General features: G+C 52.5%; 1 protein-coding gene across 2 annotated transcripts in view; it reads left to right on the top strand.

Moving 5' to 3' along the window:
- The window catches only part of IGF1R (insulin like growth factor 1 receptor), a 300,234-nt gene extending 287,360 nt beyond the window's left edge, over positions 1 to 12,874 (top strand). For both annotated transcript variants that reach the window (XM_019460140.2, XM_053888755.1), the window contains 2 exons: positions 1,725 to 1,859; positions 10,994 to 12,874. In XM_019460140.2, the coding sequence (XP_019315685.1) occupies positions 1,725 to 1,859; positions 10,994 to 11,375 (517 nt within the window). In that variant the 3' untranslated portion in view covers positions 11,376 to 12,874. The remainder of the gene's footprint in view (positions 1 to 1,724; positions 1,860 to 10,993) is intronic.
- Positions 12,875 to 17,975: the final 5,101 nt, after the last annotated feature.

Here is a 17,975-nt window from a genome sequence, read left to right as displayed (position 1 = left end):
CAAGAACCGTGAGAACATGATCTGAGCTGAAATCAAGAGTTGGACGCCTAACCGACTGAGCCACCCAGGCGCCCCTGTACAGAAACCTTTTGCTCACGGAAAAGTAGCTATAGCTGAAGCAGTGAATAAAACATTGGCTCAGGCTCCGGGCCAGGATCCCGGGAGCTCTCGGTGGGAAGCGCCAGGCCCCAGAATTTTCAGTGTGGCTCTGCCACTAGCACCCCCTGGCCCTTCCGCAGTCCTGTCGGAAGCCCCTCGGGCTGCTTGCTGCCGTCGAGCCTGCTTTATTCTGCTGAAATGAACTGAGCGTAAAGGCACATAGACCGAGGAAAATTGGTGCGAGGTGGCAGTGTTGGGAGGTCACCTTTATTTTGCAGGTTACGGCATCTCCTTTTAAACATTACCTGTCTGAACTTTCTGTGTGCGTGTCCACATATTTTAATTTGTTTTCCAGCAGTTAGAGCTTCTAAACCAGCAGGCAAAACTGCATGCATAGCGGAATGGCTCACTGCCCCCACTGCTGAATTTACGCCTCGGCCCCTTTGCCCCTCAGCTAAACTCTTCTTAAGGACGCCTCCTTGCCTGCCAGCCCGCCTTCAGCCAGTGCTGTGCTCCTGGCTTCTCTCCCTGTGAGACTGAGCCCCCGTCACATGTCACAGACCAGCAGCTCCCCAGCTCACTCCCACAGGGCTTCCCTCCCCACTGGCCCCACTGGACCTGTGAGATCCCCTTCCGAGCTTTCTAACCCTCCAGACCTGTGGAAGTCAGAACTGCGGTCAGAGACCCAGGCGTCAGTATGTTTTGAAAACTCAGCAGGAGGGGTGGGGGGGTGGCTCAGTCTGTTGACTGGCTCAGGTCATGATCTCAGGGTCTGTGGGTTCGAGCCCCACATTGGGCTCTGTGCTGACAGCTCAGAGCCTGGAGCCTGCTTTGGATTCTGTCTCTCCCTCTCTCTCTGCCCCTCCCCTGCTCGTGCTCACTCGCTCACTCTCTCAAAAATAAATAAACATTAAAAAAATATTTAGGAGCACGTGGGTAGCTCAGTCGGTGAAGCATCTAACTTCGGCTCAGGTCATGATCTCACGGGTTGTGAGTTCGAGCCCTGTGTGGGGGTCAGCACAGAGCCTGGAGCTTGTTTCGGATTCTGTGCCTCCCTCTCTCCCTGCGCCTCCCCCACTTGCACTTTGTCTCTTTCTCTCGCTCTCAAAAATAAATAAACATTAAAAAAATGTTTCTAAACTTGCCAGGAGACTCACTCCACAGCCAGCATTGAGAGCTACTTGGGTACAAGTTTCCAAAATAGGGGAGCTTGTTGAATGGCTTGATTGTCCCAGGCTGTATTCAAGGTCACTAATCCACTGTCCCGGCAGGGCCTGGGGACCTGCCTTTAATTAGAGGATAGAGCACATTTGGGAGACACTGCCCTATTGGGCCCGTGGCTGGGGCCAGGCCCTGAACTCAACCTGCCCGGGGTTCAAATGAGAAAGCAGGTGTTTCTGAGTCATTCAGGGGGCACTGCAAACCACCCCCTGCTACAGCTTTGCCCACACTGCGGGAAGACAAGGGCCACGCTTCGCCGCTGCTGGGTGCACTGGAGGACGCTCGCTCAGTCACCACGCCGAGGGCACGTTTTCAGCACCCGGAGTGGGGAAATGCTGGAAGGGAAGGGGCAGTGAGGGCTGCCCGCCCCTCTCTGAGCCCTCACGTCCCCTCTCTCACCCTAGGTCCTTCGGGGTCGTTCTCTGGGAGATCGCCACGCTGGCCGAGCAGCCGTACCAGGGCTTGTCCAACGAGCAAGTCCTTCGCTTCGTCATGGAGGGCGGCCTTCTGGACAAGCCGGACAACTGCCCCGACATGCTGTACGTACGCCTGGGCCCCTGATGCCCTCCCTCAGATTCCCCTCCTCGATGACCCTTCCTGGGTCACCCGAGATGGGTGGTTCTGAGAGCCAGTCTCTGCGGCCCGGCAGGTGGAGATGAGGGGGCGGGGTGCAGTTTGGAAGGAGGTTATCCTGATGGAAGGACCCTGTGCCTTTGCGGAGTCACCTTAAGTTCACCGCATCTCCCTTAATCTTTTAGTCCTGGTTTGCACCTGGGGTCTCAGGCCAGACATCTCTGGGAAGTATTTGACCAAAGCGATCCTTACCGGCCTCAGCACCAGAGTTTAAGAAAACTGGGGGAGGGGGCAACAACATGGCACTGGCTGCTCTTAAGCCAAATCCCGGAGCCTCTTGCAGCCTTTGGCAGGACTGCTCTGGCACCACGTAGGGCAAACCTCAGGCCTCTTCCCACCGCGTGCCACCTCCACTGTGGCGCCCCCCCCCCCCCCAAGGTTTCTTCTCTGCTGAGTGCTGACCAAAGTCATTAATTGTGAAAGCAACACGCTTTCTGGGGCTTCACCCAGTGACCCATGGGGACTGGGAATGTGGTTCAGCTGGCCCATCAGGGGGCCCCGACACAGCCCCGGGGGTGTACAGCTTTGGGCGCTGGCAGATTCATCACCTCAAGCTGCTTCTTTTTAACAACAACAACAAGAACATTCCGCTTTTTGTTCCTGAGGTTTGTCCGATGATGGGAGGGTGTCCGTGATCCCTCCTGGGCCTCGCTGCTCAGCGCCCTTAGTCGCACTCCTTGTTGGCACAGGTCAGAGCTGTCGAGGGCAAGAGGGCCTCACTGTCCACAGGAGGAACGAGTCAGACGAGGGTGTGAAGGTGTTCTGTGGTTGGGTCATTGGGTGCAGGACAGGAGCAGGGAGAGAGTGTGGACTTGTTTTCCACATGGACGTTAAAGCAGGGCTCATAGAGTCTTCTGGATCCCAATGGGTAGAAGGTAGGCTACCACTCATGCCTCAGCACCAGTTCCGGAATTTTCCAGAAGTGTTCTTCAGGACAGGTGTGGCTTCACATTGGGAGCAACCCCGGAGGAGATGTCAGGCCGCCTCTGTGTCTGTGTGGAAGACCCCCCTCCCCCCGCCCCAGATATGCTACCTGCACGTGCACCAGGCCCCCAGCGAGCAGGGGCCCCAGGCCGGGCCTCAGGGTGGTGGGTTTGCCACTATGAGTCTGATACCACGTCCACTGGGGACCAGGGAAACTGGCCTCGACAGTCCTGAAACCTTTGCTCCTTTGAGTCTCTCACAGTTTCCTTGGGTCAGGACTCTGGACACGGGTGTGCCGGCCCCTTGGCTCAGTCTCATCAGCCCGAAATCCAGACGTAGCCTGGGGGCGCCAGCATCTGAGGCTCTGGGCCTCCGGCAGGACTCATGCCTAGGGCTGCAGAACCGCCGGCCTTCCGGAGAACGGGTCTTCTCCCGCCGGAGTGTCTTACTTCTTCAGGGCCAGCAAGAGAATCTCTGCTGCTTTTACCATTCGTTTTAGCTGATTAAGCCACATCCAGCCCAGATCATCTCCCTGCTGGTTAACTCAGAGTCAGCTGATGAGAAAACTCCATAACGAGGTGAAACCCCATCATCTTTCTTAGTCTGACCCACATTCAGGTGAGGGGTTATACAGGGCGTTGACCCCAGGGGCAGGAATCTGGGGGAGCATCTTAGAATTGGACTACCACAGCTTGGGAAGCAGAAACCACTGTCCATCAACAAACCAGGGTTTTGTATATTTTTTCTGAAGCACTTTGTTGCTACCAAAACTGAATCCACGTCGATGTGGTAGGCCTTGTTCCCATGGCTCTGACCGTGCGGCTGTAGGACCTCTGGGCTCGGGGACTCAGTGCGGCACCCCATGCTTCTGGAGTGCATTAGCTGAGCCTTATGCTTCCTAACTGCTGCTTCTCAATGTTTGTTCAGCTGAAGCCCAGGGATAGCTGGTATGGAATTAAGAAAGAGGACCCAAGACTGCCATAGGGGAAGCAGCATTCTGGCATCCATGCGTGTGTGTGTGTGTGTTGAGGGCGGGGGAGCCCCCTGATCATTTGAGCCCGGGGCTGGACATGGGGTGCAGAGTAGACCCACCAATGACAGGAGGCCCCATTTCTCAGAGGGCTGTGTATATGGGGCAGGGAGGGGGGATGGGGTTTCCCAGATCCCTCAAGAACCTTCCCAGTTAGCCTCTTCAGGTTTCAGAACCCAAAGTTAGAAGAGACTCAAAAGGTCACTTAGTACATGTTTATTAATTTGCATTTATATTAAATAGGTACATAATAATACACATTAATTTACACGTATACATACATATATATAAAGAGAGAGAGGGGCAGGGAGAGAGGGAGGGAGAGAGAGAGAGAGCACACAAACAGGGGAGAGGGGCAAAGAAAGAGAAGGAGGAGAATCCCAAGCGGGCTTTGCAAGCATGGATCCCAACCGGGGACTTGAACTCACAAACCCGTGAGATCATGACCTGAGCCAAAACCAAGAGTCGGACACTTAACCAACTGAGCCACCCCGGCGCCCCTTACACTTTCTTCCCTAGCATGGAAACGCTTCCTCTGTGCACCTGTATTAGTTTTTTACACAGTGGGTCATTATCCCAAACCCAACAATGAGCATTTACCATCTCATGGAGTTTCTGAAGGCCTGGAACCTGGGAGCGGCTTAGCGGGATGGCTCTGGCTCAGGGTCTCTCACGAGGCTCCGGTCATCAGAAGGCTTGACTAGGGCCGGGACCCACTTGCAACTGGCATGCAGCTGGCTTCTCCAAGCAGGGCTTGGCAAACTTACCTCTAGAAAAACGGATAGGAAGTGTTCTCAGCTCTGTGGTCTCATACGATCTCATAGTGCAAACGCAGTCACAGATACCACGTGAATGAGTGTGGCTGTGCTCAGGTAAAACTTTACTTGGGGATACTGAGATTTGAATTTCACATAATTTTCATGTCACAAAATATTCTTATTTTGATTTTTTTTCAACCATTTTATAAATATAAAAACCATTCTTAGCTCAGAGGCCTCACCAGAAAAATTGGACAGTAGGCTAGTTTTGGGCCATGGGCCTGTAGCTTGCCCGAGAGCAAAGGACTCCAGAGCAGAGCGGATGCCATAGTGTCCTTCATGGCCGAAACTCAGGGGTGGTCCTCTGTGATATGGGAGGAGATTACGGGAGGCATGAACCCCAGGAGGTGGGGATCACCGCGGGCTGGGTACCACACCCCACTGACTCCCAGGTTGCCTCACAGGTGACTGTTCTCCATGAACAGTGTGGTCACTGTATTCTTATCAGCTCATTATAAGAAAAATCTTCCTTCGGAGAAAAAAAAAAAATCTCAGTAATGGAGTATAAGGAGTGATGCCTGCTGAGTTTGCAACCGAGGGTCTGGTGCCAGAATAGAGGCTGATGCTGGGGCTGGTGGTGGTGTAGGAAGCTTAGCCACAGTCCGAGAAAGCAGGTGTCGGTTTTGTTCGTGTGGTTTGGGGTAGTGGGAGGAGAGGTTTTATTTTTGAGCTGTCTCTTTGACTCGGAGAAACGGCCTCTGAGAAACTTGTGGGACTCCCTAAAGTTGATCCACCTCCCGGTGACTGGAGTTTTGGTATTAATTTAATATGCCTGGGAAGCAGCCCACCTGCCATGGGAAAGGCGCTAGACTTCCTGTTCCCAGCATAGAGTGACAAGGAAATTCACATGGAGAGGTTACTCTTGGATATTACGTGTTTGATTCCGGAGGCATTTCTGCTTTGCCCTCCAGAACCCCCCTGGCAAATTGTTCTCCCTCTGAAGAAAACAACAGAATGGAAGGAGGTTAGCTGATGGCGCAGGGAGTGTCCGTGTTGTTCTTCTGAATTTATTGATGAGCTTAGGTAAAGAAGAAGTGTTCTGGGAGAGGGGTTCTTTTGTTATGGGGCACAAAAGAGCGGACTCCCGTTTCTGCCAGAGGAGAGGAACGTTACTGAGCTACTGGGCGTTGCCCAAAAGCCCTGCTGGGCGCCCGGGTGGGAAAGAAACCACTTCCACTGTGTGGCTCCAGAGGTGTGAGCGGGCACCAGTAGGGTAACCTGGGGGCTGGCGTGCAGCGGCTGTGGGGGGTGGGGGGCTTCGGCTCAGCAGCGGCGTCTTGGTGGTATCTACAAGCAGGTGGGATGGGCTCCTCTGGAGCAGCCAAGAATCCCTCTCCCCTCAACCGCGCAGAGCACTTAGGCTTCAAATCGACGACAAAGCCTGTCCTTAACCTTCTCTTAAGCTCTCGTCTCTGTACCGCCACCGCGAGTGTCCTTGAGCGCCTGTGTCTGCGTGCCGACCGCTGACGTCCCAGAGACAGGGCTGCGAGGCGAGGCCCCAGCTTTCAGAAGCTGGGTGGCAGAAGGACCGGGTTGTAATGCTGCAGGAGAGGGCTCGAGCAGAGGTGCAGCAAGCTGTAAGCCCTGGGCCAAGAAGCCGTATCTTTTTCGGTAAAACTTCCACAGTGTCACAGGTCCAGATTCTTGCCAGGGCAGTGCTCAGTATACACAACGCAGGAAAGAATTGGAACTTTTTAGCCCAGAGAGTCACGAACTCACAGAGGAGACTGAAACACATTCAGGGGACTCTGGTGGTTCTTGTAGTCTTCAAACATGGTTTTCCCCCTTGCTGTGATCCTGTGCTGGTTGTGTGGGAATAGGGTGCTTGAGTAGAATCCAAACAGTCAGGAATGGCCATTGGTGCGTGCTTGGCCTCGCAACTACAGGCCGTCCCGTGGTACCTGGGCCCTGAGTCTGGTCTCAGTCCAAAGCCAGAGTGATATGGGGCAAGGCGATGGGCAGGCCTGCCGTCCCACTGGCAGGCGCCGCTGAGAAGCGGCTCATAAGACAATCCTGGCTGTTCTAGGCTGCCAGGAGGAGGTGGAGGAGGGGTGTGCCAAGCCCTGCAGGGCCTTTCTAGAATCTGGTCTTTGTTGCATCGGTTCGGTTGTCACGGGGCCGAGGCTGGGCTGCCTCTCACACCTGGGCTTGTGATCACCACCTGCGTGCATGCAGCAGGGCCTAGAGGAAGGTGACGATCCTGAGGCCCCCTGTGTGCAGGATGGGAGGGGTTGGGACAGTTGTCCCTCTTCCCTCACACCACCTCCTCGGGTCACACTTGCCTCTGTGAAGCAGCTTCACAGCGGGGCAGCAGTCCCCTTTGGTCCTGTTCCTGCCCCAGGTGGAGGGTCTGCACATCCCCTCACCCCCCACGAGGGGGCCTTGGGTAAAGCACTGCTCCAGAGCGGACTAGTTCTAAAACGTGCCTTTAAAAAAATTTTTTTAATGTTTATTTATTTTTGAGAGAGCGAGCGAGCAGGGGAGGGGCAGAGAGAGGGGGAAAACATGTGCCTTTTTAAAGAAGAGTTTTATCAGCTCATAAATCCTTCTAGAGTCTACTGGAAAGTTTTCTTGTGGAGATAGTGTAAACAAGGTCTTGAGTCCTACAGAGTAAGAAAGACTTCCTTTTATGGGCAGCCCTGGAAGGCTTTAAGAGAGGCATCACATGGTTTGTTTGTGCTGATGTCACTCCAGTCACTGGTGGCACCTCTCAGCACCTCCTCCCCTCCCCCTGGCCACAGGGGCACCGAGCCAGGGCACATCACATGTTCTTGGCCTTGGCTGCGCTTCTATTCAGGGACAAGTCAGTCAGCCAGAGAGGAAATCACAGCCGAGCCACAGAGAGGGGTTTCGAGTATTTATGGCCCCGTTTGTTGGGGGTGGGGGGTGGGAATGGAGTCCTTTCTCTTGGGCAGCAATGGGAGGTAAGGGAAGGCAGGCTTGTGTGCCATGTGACCCCAGGCAGGAGCTGTCACACGGTGACTATGAGGACAGGAATGGCTCTCCTAGGGGGACCATGGTTTCCCTTGTGGAGGTGGAGAAAATTCCTTTTCCTGAGGTAGGTGGTTTTCAAAGCACAACCATACTCTTTCGCAGAGAATGCCATCCTGCTCCTGCCTCACCAGTTTGGGGACCTTGGACAAATTACTTACTCTCTTGGTGTTTCTGCTGCTTCATCTACAAAATGGGGACATGTTACAATGCACCTCCTTCTAGGACTTGAGAGGATTCAAGCAGTTCACACACACAAAACCCCGCCTGCCCGACACCCTGTGTGTTACTGGGTGCATTAACCAAAGGTTAGCCCTGCCAAATGGTTAGTGGCATGGCCAAGGCAAAAAATCTGGTCTTCGTATTTTGTCCACATCTTTTTCTGCTAGAGCACGAGTGGTAAACGTTTTCCATAAAGGGCCACACGGCCGGGATCTTGGGCTTCTAGGCCAGGCAGTCTCTGTTCCAGCTACTCACCTAGCAGGTGTCCCTTGAAAGCAGCCACAGACATACGTGAACAGATGGGTGTGGCTGGTCCAGTACAACATAATCTGCAAAATCTGATTTCTAAAACCCGGCAGCGACACAGGCAGAAAGCCTCTCTCAGGCTCCCACCCTCCCTGTAGGTCACGTACTCTTCCCTCCCGGACCGGACACCTTTCCCCCCAGGACTTCCAAGGTAGCTTGGCCAGGTTGGCTTAGGGCTTTTCCTTTGCAGACTGGTCTCCGTGCCCCCTGGGCTTCTTCCCTGAGGCCAAACGAGCAAGTGGTCTGTCAGTCAAGCCTTCCATTTAGCCATTTTTATTGAAAAGCGTCTCTTTAGCCAGAAGTTTTTTTTTTTTTTTTCAATATATGAAATTTATTGTCAAATTGGTTTCCATACAACACCCAGTGCTCATCCCAAAAGGTGCCCTCCTCAATACCCATCACCCACCCTCTCCTCTCTCCCACCCCCCATCAACCTTCAGTTTGTTCTCAGTTTTTAAGAGTCTCTTATACTTTGGCTCTCTCCCACTCTAACCTCTTTTTTTTTTTTTTCCTTCCCCTCCCCCATGTGTTTCTGTTAAGTTTCTCAGGATTTCACTCTCAGGAGTGAAAACATGTGGTATCTGTCTTTCTCAGTATGGCTTATTTCACTTAGCATAACATTCTCCAGTTCCAACCACGTTGCTACAAAGGGCCATATTTCTTTCTCATTGCCACGTAGTACTCCATTGTGTATATAAACCGCAATTTCTTTATCCATTCATCAGTTGATGGACATTTAGGCTCCTTCCATAATTTGGCTCTTGTTGAAAGTGGTGCTATAAACATGGGGGTACAAGTGCCCCTATGCATCAGCACTCCTGTCTCCCTTGGGTAAATTCCTAGCAGTGCTACTGCTGGGTCATAGGGTAGGTCTATTTTTAATTTTTTGAGGAACCTCCACACTGTTTTCCAGAGCGGCTGCACCAATTTGCATTCCCACCAACAGTGCAAGAGGGTTCCCGTTTCTCCACATCCTCTCCAGCATCTATAGTCTCCTGATTTGTTCATTTTGGCCACTCTGACTTAGCCAGAAGTTTTAAAAATTTTTTTAATGTTTATTTTTGAGAGACAGAGCATGAGCGGAGGAGGGGCAGAGAGAGAGAGGGAGACAGAATCGGTAGCAGGCTCCAGGCTCTGGGCTGTCAGCATAGCACCACATGTGGGGCTCGAACCCACAGACTGTGAGATCATGAGCTTAACCGCTTAATGCCCCTCTTTAGCCAGAAGTTTTAAAACAAACAGAATAGTATCTTCTGGCGAGAACAGTAATGGAAGGGAAGGCTCTTCTGTGCCAAGCTCACGCGAGAAAGGGCCGCCCGCCAACCCCTTCTCGGAACCGTAGCCTCCTCTGGCTCTGTGGCCAGCCTGGATGTCAGTCACCCTCCTTTTTGCTCCCAAGGTCCACTCAGCTGGGTCTCTCTGTGTTCTGGGTTCATAAGAAGTACGCCCTCTTCCCCTGGTCATCCTGAACCCTTGTCCAAGCCCAGGCCTCCCCTGGGTCCAGGCCGCTGGCTGTACCACAACACCATCCATCCTTCTTCCTTGTGCAGCCTCCTGCTCTCCGGCGGGGGGCGGGGGACGGACACCTCCTGTGGTCCACTGAAGGCTTCACAGAGGTTTGCGGCCCAAGTGCCACCGTGGTCCAGCTGGTGAGACCCGGCACAGGCTTCATGCCATGTTCTTTGTCCGCCCCCTTGCCTAGGCAGGGCCCCTCGCACCTTCCCGCCTTGTCGGGATCTGGCTACACGTCTTCATAGGACTCTGATTCATTTGGCTCAGCCTGGACCCGAGGCCAGAGCCCGGGTGGTGGGGCAGGCAGCAGGCAGCCTGGGTGGTGCTGGACCGGGACCTCAGACCCTAGATGCACGCTCCTTCTGTCTTGTGGCCTTCCCACCTCACTGCCAGCTGTCCGGCCCCAGGCCCCAGAAAGAAGCTTAGAAATTGCATAGATGGCACGAAAGGGAGGGTCACTGTCAGGATAGCTGTGATCACTCCTAAGCCTTTTTTTTTTTTTTTTTTAAGTTTATTTTTATTTATTTTGAGAGAGAGAGTCCAAGCAGGGAAGGGCAGAAAGAGAGCAGGGGGAGAGAGAGAGAGAGAGAAAGAGAGAGAATCCCAAGCAGGTTCCACAGTGTCAGCACAGAGCCCAATGCGGGGCTGGAACTCACAAACTACGAGACTATGACCTGAGCTGAAGTCGGACGTTTAACCGACAGAGCCACCTAGGCACCCCTCTTTAGCCAGAACTTTTAAAACAAAACAGAGAATAGAATCTTCTGGTGAGAACAGTAGCAGAAGGGAAGCAGTGGAAGTCAAGAGTCAGATGCTTGACCAACTGAGCCACCCAGGTGCCCCCATTCTTAAGCCTTATTAGTGAGAAACCAGAGGCTTCCTGCACTCTAATTCTGGAAGTAATGTTTCACTGGTGGCTCCAAGAGACACTTCAGATAGGACGCTCTGTAGGTTTTTGTTTGTATTTTTATTTCTTAGCACTGTCCCCATAACACCTGTCATGCCAGACTCTGTGTAAACCTAGATTTGTCCTCAGGAAATGAGAGGTTGGGTCTTGGCCCCGGGGAGGGTCCTGGTTCCCCGGAGCGAAAGCGGCGCGGGCCAGTCGGGCCGTCAAGAGAGAAATGGCCCAGCTGCCTCCCTGCTCTCAGTGCCCGCGTGTGGGGGGAGGCCACAGCAGGTGGCCCCGGAGCCACCGTTCGCGGCCGGGCCCACCGTCTGTCTGTCTCCGCCTCAGGTTTGAACTGATGCGCATGTGCTGGCAGTACAACCCCAAGATGAGGCCTTCCTTCCTGGAGATCATCAGCAGCATCAAGGACGAGATGGAACCCGGCTTCCGGGAGGTCTCCTTCTACTACAGCGAGGAGAACAAGCCGCCCGAGCCGGAGGAGCTGGATCTGGAGCCGGAGGACATGGAGAGCGTCCCCCTGGACCCCTCCGCCTCCTCGTCCTCCCTGCCGCTGCCCGACAGACACTCAGGACACAAGGCCGAGAACGGCCCGGGCCCCGGCGTGCTGGTTCTCCGAGCCAGCTTCGACGAGAGACAGCCTTACGCGCACATGAACGGGGGACGCAAGAACGAGAGGGCCTTGCCTCTGCCCCAGTCTTCGACCTGCTGATCCTCGGATCCCGGATCCCGTGCAAACAGTAACGTGTGTGCACGCTCGGCGGCGGGTGGGGGGAGAGAGTTTTAACAATCTATTCACAGCCTCCTGTACCTCAGTGGATCTTCAGAACTGCCATTGCTGCCCACGGGAGACGGCTTCTCTGCAGTAAACACATTTGGGATGTTCCTTTTTTCAATATGCAAGCAGCTTTTTATTTCCCTACCCGAACCCTTAACTGACATGGGCCTTTAAGAACCTTAATGACAACACTTAATAGCAACAGAACACTTGAGAATCGAGTCTCCTCACTCTTTCCCGGTCTCTCCTCTCATTATCTGTCTCCCTCCCTCTCCCCCCCGCCCCTTCTCTCTCTCTCTCTCTCTCTCTCTCTCTCTCTCTCTCTCTCTCTCACCTTTCTCTTTCCTTCTGCTTCATGATAGAAAAACATTTGCCGCAACCCCAGCTGGGACGCCCTTTTGATCAGATTGAGGAAATGGCTGTCCCTCCCTGCGGCCCCCACCCCCATTGCCCTTGTACACACCTGCCTGTCACCGTAGGTCTTTATAAACAAAACAAAACAAAACACCTTGAGACGGGATTTTTTTAACTGTATCTTTAACCTTTTTAGGGACGTAACGAGATTTAAAAAGGGCCATCATTCATTCAAGGTTGTCACCATTTTAATGCTGCCAAATTCTGCCAAAACCCTGAACTTCCTCCCTCACGACCCCCGCACTTATCTCCTTGTTTCCAGAGGCATGGGGCGAGCATGGTATCTAGTCACGTCATTTAAGAACCACGTGGATGATGCACTCCATCTGGTCGCCCCTGGCGTTCTTTTCAAGTCTTACGTTCACACAGGTCTGATCGCTTTCTGACTAGGCTATTGTTTGGGGGGAAGTGGACAGGATGGGATTTTCTCTCGGTGGAGACTGGGAGAAGTTGAACCCGGCTTCCCTGCCCCTCTCCCCCACCCCCACCTGCTAGCCCCCCCCCCCCCCCGGAATTGTGGAGGAAACAGGCCCTGTCGTGAGCCTGGAAGACAGGCTTTGAGTCAAGGTCATCCACGTGCCAGTCTCCTGTCCCCCCTGCCCTTGGCCCCCCGCTCCCGGCCCCCAGGACACAGATGGGAAGGGGTTTCCAGGGACTCAGCCCAACTGTTTATGCAGGTTTGCAAGGAAAAGAAATTCAAACACCACCACAACAGTAAGAAGCAAAGCAGTAAATGGATTCAAGCATTCTAAGCTTTGTTGACATTTTCTCTGTTACTAGGACTTCTTCATGGGTCTTACAGTTCTATGTTAGACCATGAAACATTTGCATACACATCGTCTTTAATGTCACTTTTATAACTTTTTTACGGTTCAGATATTCATCTATACGTCTGTACAGAAAAAAAAAAAAGCTGCTATTTTTTTTGTCCTTTATCTTTGTGGATTTAATCTATGAAAACCTTCAGGTCTACCCTCCTTCCCTCTCTGCTCACTCCAAGAAACTTCTTATGCTTTGTACTAGAGTGCGTGACTTTCTTCCTCTCTTCCCAGTAATCGATACTTCTCGAACATAATTTGCCATGAACTGTTTGATGCCTTTTTATAAATACGCCCTCCCCTCCCTGCTCCCCCTGCCCGTTAGTTACGTTCTCACCCGTAGGCTGTGTGGGCACGAGGCTGGCGAGGGAGGCAGCGCCCCCCACCCCCCACCCGGCCTGCTCTCTCACCGCGCTGGAGTCTGTTACAGTGCAAGACATGACGCAAACTCAGGTCAGAAAACAAAAGGTTAAATACGTCGCACGTCCTCGTTCAGTGTTTCTAGTCGCGTTGTTGGACAGTCTCACCTTCACTTTCCCTCACCTTCGTTTTGGTTGTGACACACATATCTCTATTTTTTTAATTCCTGGGTACAACAGCAGTTTGAACTGCAGACGCTAGGCATTTGGATTACTTCTTTTTTTTTTTCTTTTTTTTTTTTTTTTTTTTTATGGATATTTAATCCTTCCATCCCATGAAAAACAGCTGCTGAGTCCAAGGGTGCAGCGGAGCGGGGTCTGGCGGGCTCCTCCATGGCCTCCGCCACCACCCTCCAGACCCACCTACCTGTCTCCAGAACCAGAAACTCCCTGGGGGGCCTCCAGGGCACTGGCGGGGAGGGAGCCACGGGGGTGGCCTCCTCAGGGTGTCAGCCAGCCCCCCACCCCCACCCCCTCCAGGGTGCAGGGCCAGAGGGGCCGGGTCGGGCACGCATGGGCACCATGGTGGCCGATGGCCCTGGAGCCCTGTGCGCTCCCCGGGGTGGGGGGGGGCGGGGGGGGACCAGAGCCCTGGCGCTGGCTCGCTTCTCCTCAGCCAGGAATCCCAGTCCTCGGGGCCCGGGGGTCTTGTATTGTTTAGTTTTTAGCACTTCTCACCAGAGTGATGACAGCACCCGAGTTGCTTCTGGGATGGAAATGTTTCAATTACGAGGAGGAACAAAGCTAAAGTCTGATGGTTGCTAGTCGTGACTGGAGACGAAACACGAGAAAGCAAGCATGTCGTGCTTTTTCTGGTCAGTACCTTAAGTCCTGCGATGTTCTCTAGCCTCTGCCCCATGGTTTTTCTCCCTTAAGAAAAAAAAAAATGAGAAAAAGAAAAAAAGTTAAGAAGGTATTCTATGTAGGAGTTTTAATTTATTTTGTGATACCAGTTTCAATCACTGTAGAGAAGCCCCCAGTGATGAATTTAAATACTGAGGAAAGGGTTTTGTGTGCGTGTGCGTGTGCGTGTGTGTGTGTGTAAGACAGGACAGTTTTCGGGTTTCTTTTGGTTTTTTGGTTTTGTTTTCGTGTTTTTTGGTTTTGGTTTTGGTTTTCAAACATTTATCTACCTCACTCTTCTTTTTTATATGTGTATATATACAGAAGAATACATATCCCATCTCTCAGCACCTGACAATATGCCGTTGATATCGGTAACCTCATCCACACCACAGGCCGAGCACATGAGGCAGGGAGAGGCCAGGAGGCTGTATTCGGGGGTCGAAGCAACACTAACCCGCCTCTCCGCTCATTTCAGACAGCTTGCCTTTCTCCCAGATGTCTCGTTTCTTTCTCTTCCTCCTCCTCCTCGCTTGGTCTCCTAAGAGGCTCCTCCTTAGGATTCCCTTCCTGGCGGGCGGGGGGAGGCCGCCCGGCTGTCCCAGGCCGTCACTGAAACGGACTTTGCGCAGAGTGAATGACACACAGATTCTGTCATCCGGAAGAGCGCTCGTTTTGCAGGTTTTGAGGACAGGGAGCACCGCGGGGGGGGGGGGGGGCAGTCAGTCTCTGGGCGTAACCGCACCTGTACGCGTGCGGTGTCCGGGTCTCGGGCCGCTGCTCTGGCCGCCGAGGCCCAGGCCTGCGCCAGTTCAGTTCGGTGGTGCGGCCACGTCAGCGCTTTGAGCGCCCGGCCCGGCGCTCCTGCCCGAGAAAGCAGGCCTTCCTGCACTCGAGGATGCACGCGGGAGAAAAGCTTCCCCCTCCCCCCCGCCCCGCCCCCCCAGACTGTTCCTCCACCTCACCCTCCTCTCCTCCTCCCCCGGGGAAAACAGAGACCAAACCTGCGGGCTGGAAGGGGCTGGCGGTCGGCGCCCGGCCTCCTCCCCGGGTGGCACTGCCTCCCGCCCGGGGCCTCACCTCCATCCCATCACCTGCTGCTCCCCGGGCGGACGGCGCGCTGCCCGCTTCCAGACGCTGCTCTCGCAGGCACCCGGTGATCCTATCTGGGAGACGTGGTGGCGGTTTTCCCGAAGGGCGGTGGCTCCTTTCAGATCCCGCACCGCAGTTCCGTCCTGCGAGCACACTACTCTCTTTCCCCAGCCCCCTGGCATCTTAAGGTCACTGAGAAATACTGTCGGATCAGGGTTTTCTTCTTCCGCACTGTAGGTGACCCCTGGGAATAGTAGCCTCTCCTCTTTTGCACAAACCTACCGGTTTCCACAACTGGATTTCTACAGATCATTCAGCTGGTTCTAAGGGTTTTGTTTCAACTGTCCTCGAGTTGTTGGTGTCCTTCTGTCTTTGTTTTACGTAGGTGGTTTCTCTTTAAGTAGAAAGAAAACAGTAATAGCGTAGTGCCCATCCTAACGAAAGCTTCAGAAACACTTAAATAAAAGAAAATTTTGCTTGCGTGACGGTGCAGTCATTTTACTGGACCAAACCACCCACCTTGACTTTACCAAGGCATCATCTGTCCACAGTTCTAGCCTCATTTTATGCTGATTTTCCCACCTCTTCTTGATTTTTCTCTTTCGTATGCTCCACATAATTTAATCAAGCTGCGTTGTGGCATTTTTCCACGCAACCTCCTCCTGACAGCAGCTCACGCTGCTTGAAGTGACGTGAACCACTGAGGCACATCATGGAATTGATGTGAGCATTAAAACGTTAGCACACACAGCCCTTCCCCGAGGCAGCAGGAGCTGGCGTGTTCTGGAGACACTGTCGAACGTCCGCTGTGTGACGCCCAGACCACTCCAGCTCTCCTTTGTGGGATGTCGTGACGTTTGACACACAGTTGGAATGAGCTTCCTCCTTGGAAGATGGAAGACCGTGTTCGTGGCCGACAGCGGCCTCTCCTTCCAACCTGTCTCTTAGGACTTGGGACGACATTTCAATGGTAGGAAAAGTGGCTTGGTAAAATTAAAAAAAAAAAAAAAAAAAAAAAAAGTGGTGACTGTGGAACTACCCGACGGCAAAATGCTTGGCGTGAGGTGTGGTGTGTTTTGGTCGGGATAACAGATTTCCGAGCCAAGTATGATGCCAAATTCTAGGCCAGTCTGTCCCACCAAAGCCTCTTTCTCAGCGGCTCACCTCCGTTGGTGGGTGGCTGTGCGTGATGCAGGCTGCTGTTGTGGCAAGGTCACACTATAGCTCAGATCGGTGAGAAGGCTAGGATGCTTGGCCCAAGGTCCTCAGCTGTCACTGCCGGGTCCTCCCGGGGTGGCCAGTGTCAAAGGCAACTCCTTTCCAAAACATAGGCACCCTCCGGTTGACAGTAATGCTCCACAGTATGCCTTGGCCCATTCCAGCAGTCCCAGAAATGCATTTAAGGTTTGGGGTTCTTTTGTTACTGTTACTTCTGTGTTTGTCGGCTGTTTTTGTCATTGTTGTTGTTTTTGTTTTGTTTTTTTAATTTCCTGGGCTAAGCAGCATTGGGCGATACGGACCAGATCCACTCTCTAAGCACCAGTGATGAAAGTCAAACTTTCTTCCTCCCCTCTGACTAGTCGGTGGCACAAATGAGAACTTCAAGGGAGGATGTTGTGTAGATTGAACCTCTGTTGCCAGAGATGCTGAAGATACAGACCTTGGACAGGCCAGAGGGTTTCATTTTGGGCGTCCGGCTTAGATGGCTAGTTGGTCATTTAGAGAAAAAGCAGATGAACACCCCTTGAGGGTGGGATGATCAGGCAGCGGGAAACCACTGTACCAGGGTCATGACGTGACATGGAGCAGAGTGGCGAGCAGAAGGGTACAGGGCTAGCAAGAAGTGTGGGCCACGTTTTGAACTTGATGGTTTCTGACGGTATCAGACCACATCAAGGCGCAACAGTCATCCAAGGGCATTTGGTTTCAACAAACAAACCTGACATCCTACTTTGGAAACGGTCGTTGCAGTTAAGTGAGATCGTTCAAGAATGCGAACTGCATCACAACGGTCGGTTGTCAGTTCTGGGGCATGACTTTAGGGTTTTGTTTTACTTTGTTATGCAAGAACATAATGATCACTCATCTGTACGTCCACGTTTGTGTGTGTCCACATCTTTCTGGTCAACGTTGTTTTAATTAGTCACTCATTAGTGTTTTCAATAGGGCTCTTAAGTCCAGTAGATTACGGGTAGTCAGTTGACGAAGATCTGGTTTACAAGAACTAATTAAATGTTTCATTGCATTTTTGTAAGAACATAGAATAATTTTATAAAATGTTTGTAGTTTATAATTGCCGAAAATAATTTAAAGACACTTTTTTTCTCTGTGTGTGCAAATGTGTGTTTGTGATCCATTTTTTAGGACGCCTGTTTACTAGCTAGCTTTACAATATGCCAAAAAAAAAAAAAAAAAAAAGTTTTTGTTTTTTTTCCCCCTGACCCAGGCCGTTGGTTCACCCTCTTTTCCCCCATGCTTTGTGCCCTAGTTTATAACAAAGGAATGATGATGATTTAAGAAGTAGTTCTGTATCTTCAGTATCTTGGTCTTCCAGAACCCTCTGGTTGGGAAGGGGATCATCTTTCACTGGTCATTTCCCTTTGGAGTGTAAGACTGAAGGAGCCTCATTGGCCAAGCACACAGCAGAGGCGTTGCAGCCCAGCGGTGGCCCTGGCACTCCTGAGCATCTGGTTTGGTTGGTCGGGCCGTCACCGTGGGCATGCAGTGCCTGGAGAGGGAAGGACCTGATGGCGCGGTGATCACAGCATGCAGACTTATCACGCTAATGATGATAACTCTGTGCGCACGGGCCGTTTGCTTACATGCCTCATATCGTGATTAGCGCTTTGTTCTAACAAGGAAGAGACCCTATTTCTTTTATTTAAGGCAGAACACCGAAGATACATTTTTCCAGTCCAAAACAAGTCCTTTTGCGTAAAAAGTACACA

This window comes from Panthera pardus, unplaced genomic scaffold, assembly GCF_024362965.1.
Source record: "Panthera pardus isolate Hobbes unplaced genomic scaffold, ASM2436296v1 HiC_scaffold_24, whole genome shotgun sequence".
In the NCBI taxonomy this organism is placed as follows: domain Eukaryota; kingdom Metazoa; phylum Chordata; class Mammalia; order Carnivora; family Felidae; genus Panthera; species Panthera pardus.
This window is presented reverse-complemented; position numbering and strand designations above follow the sequence as displayed.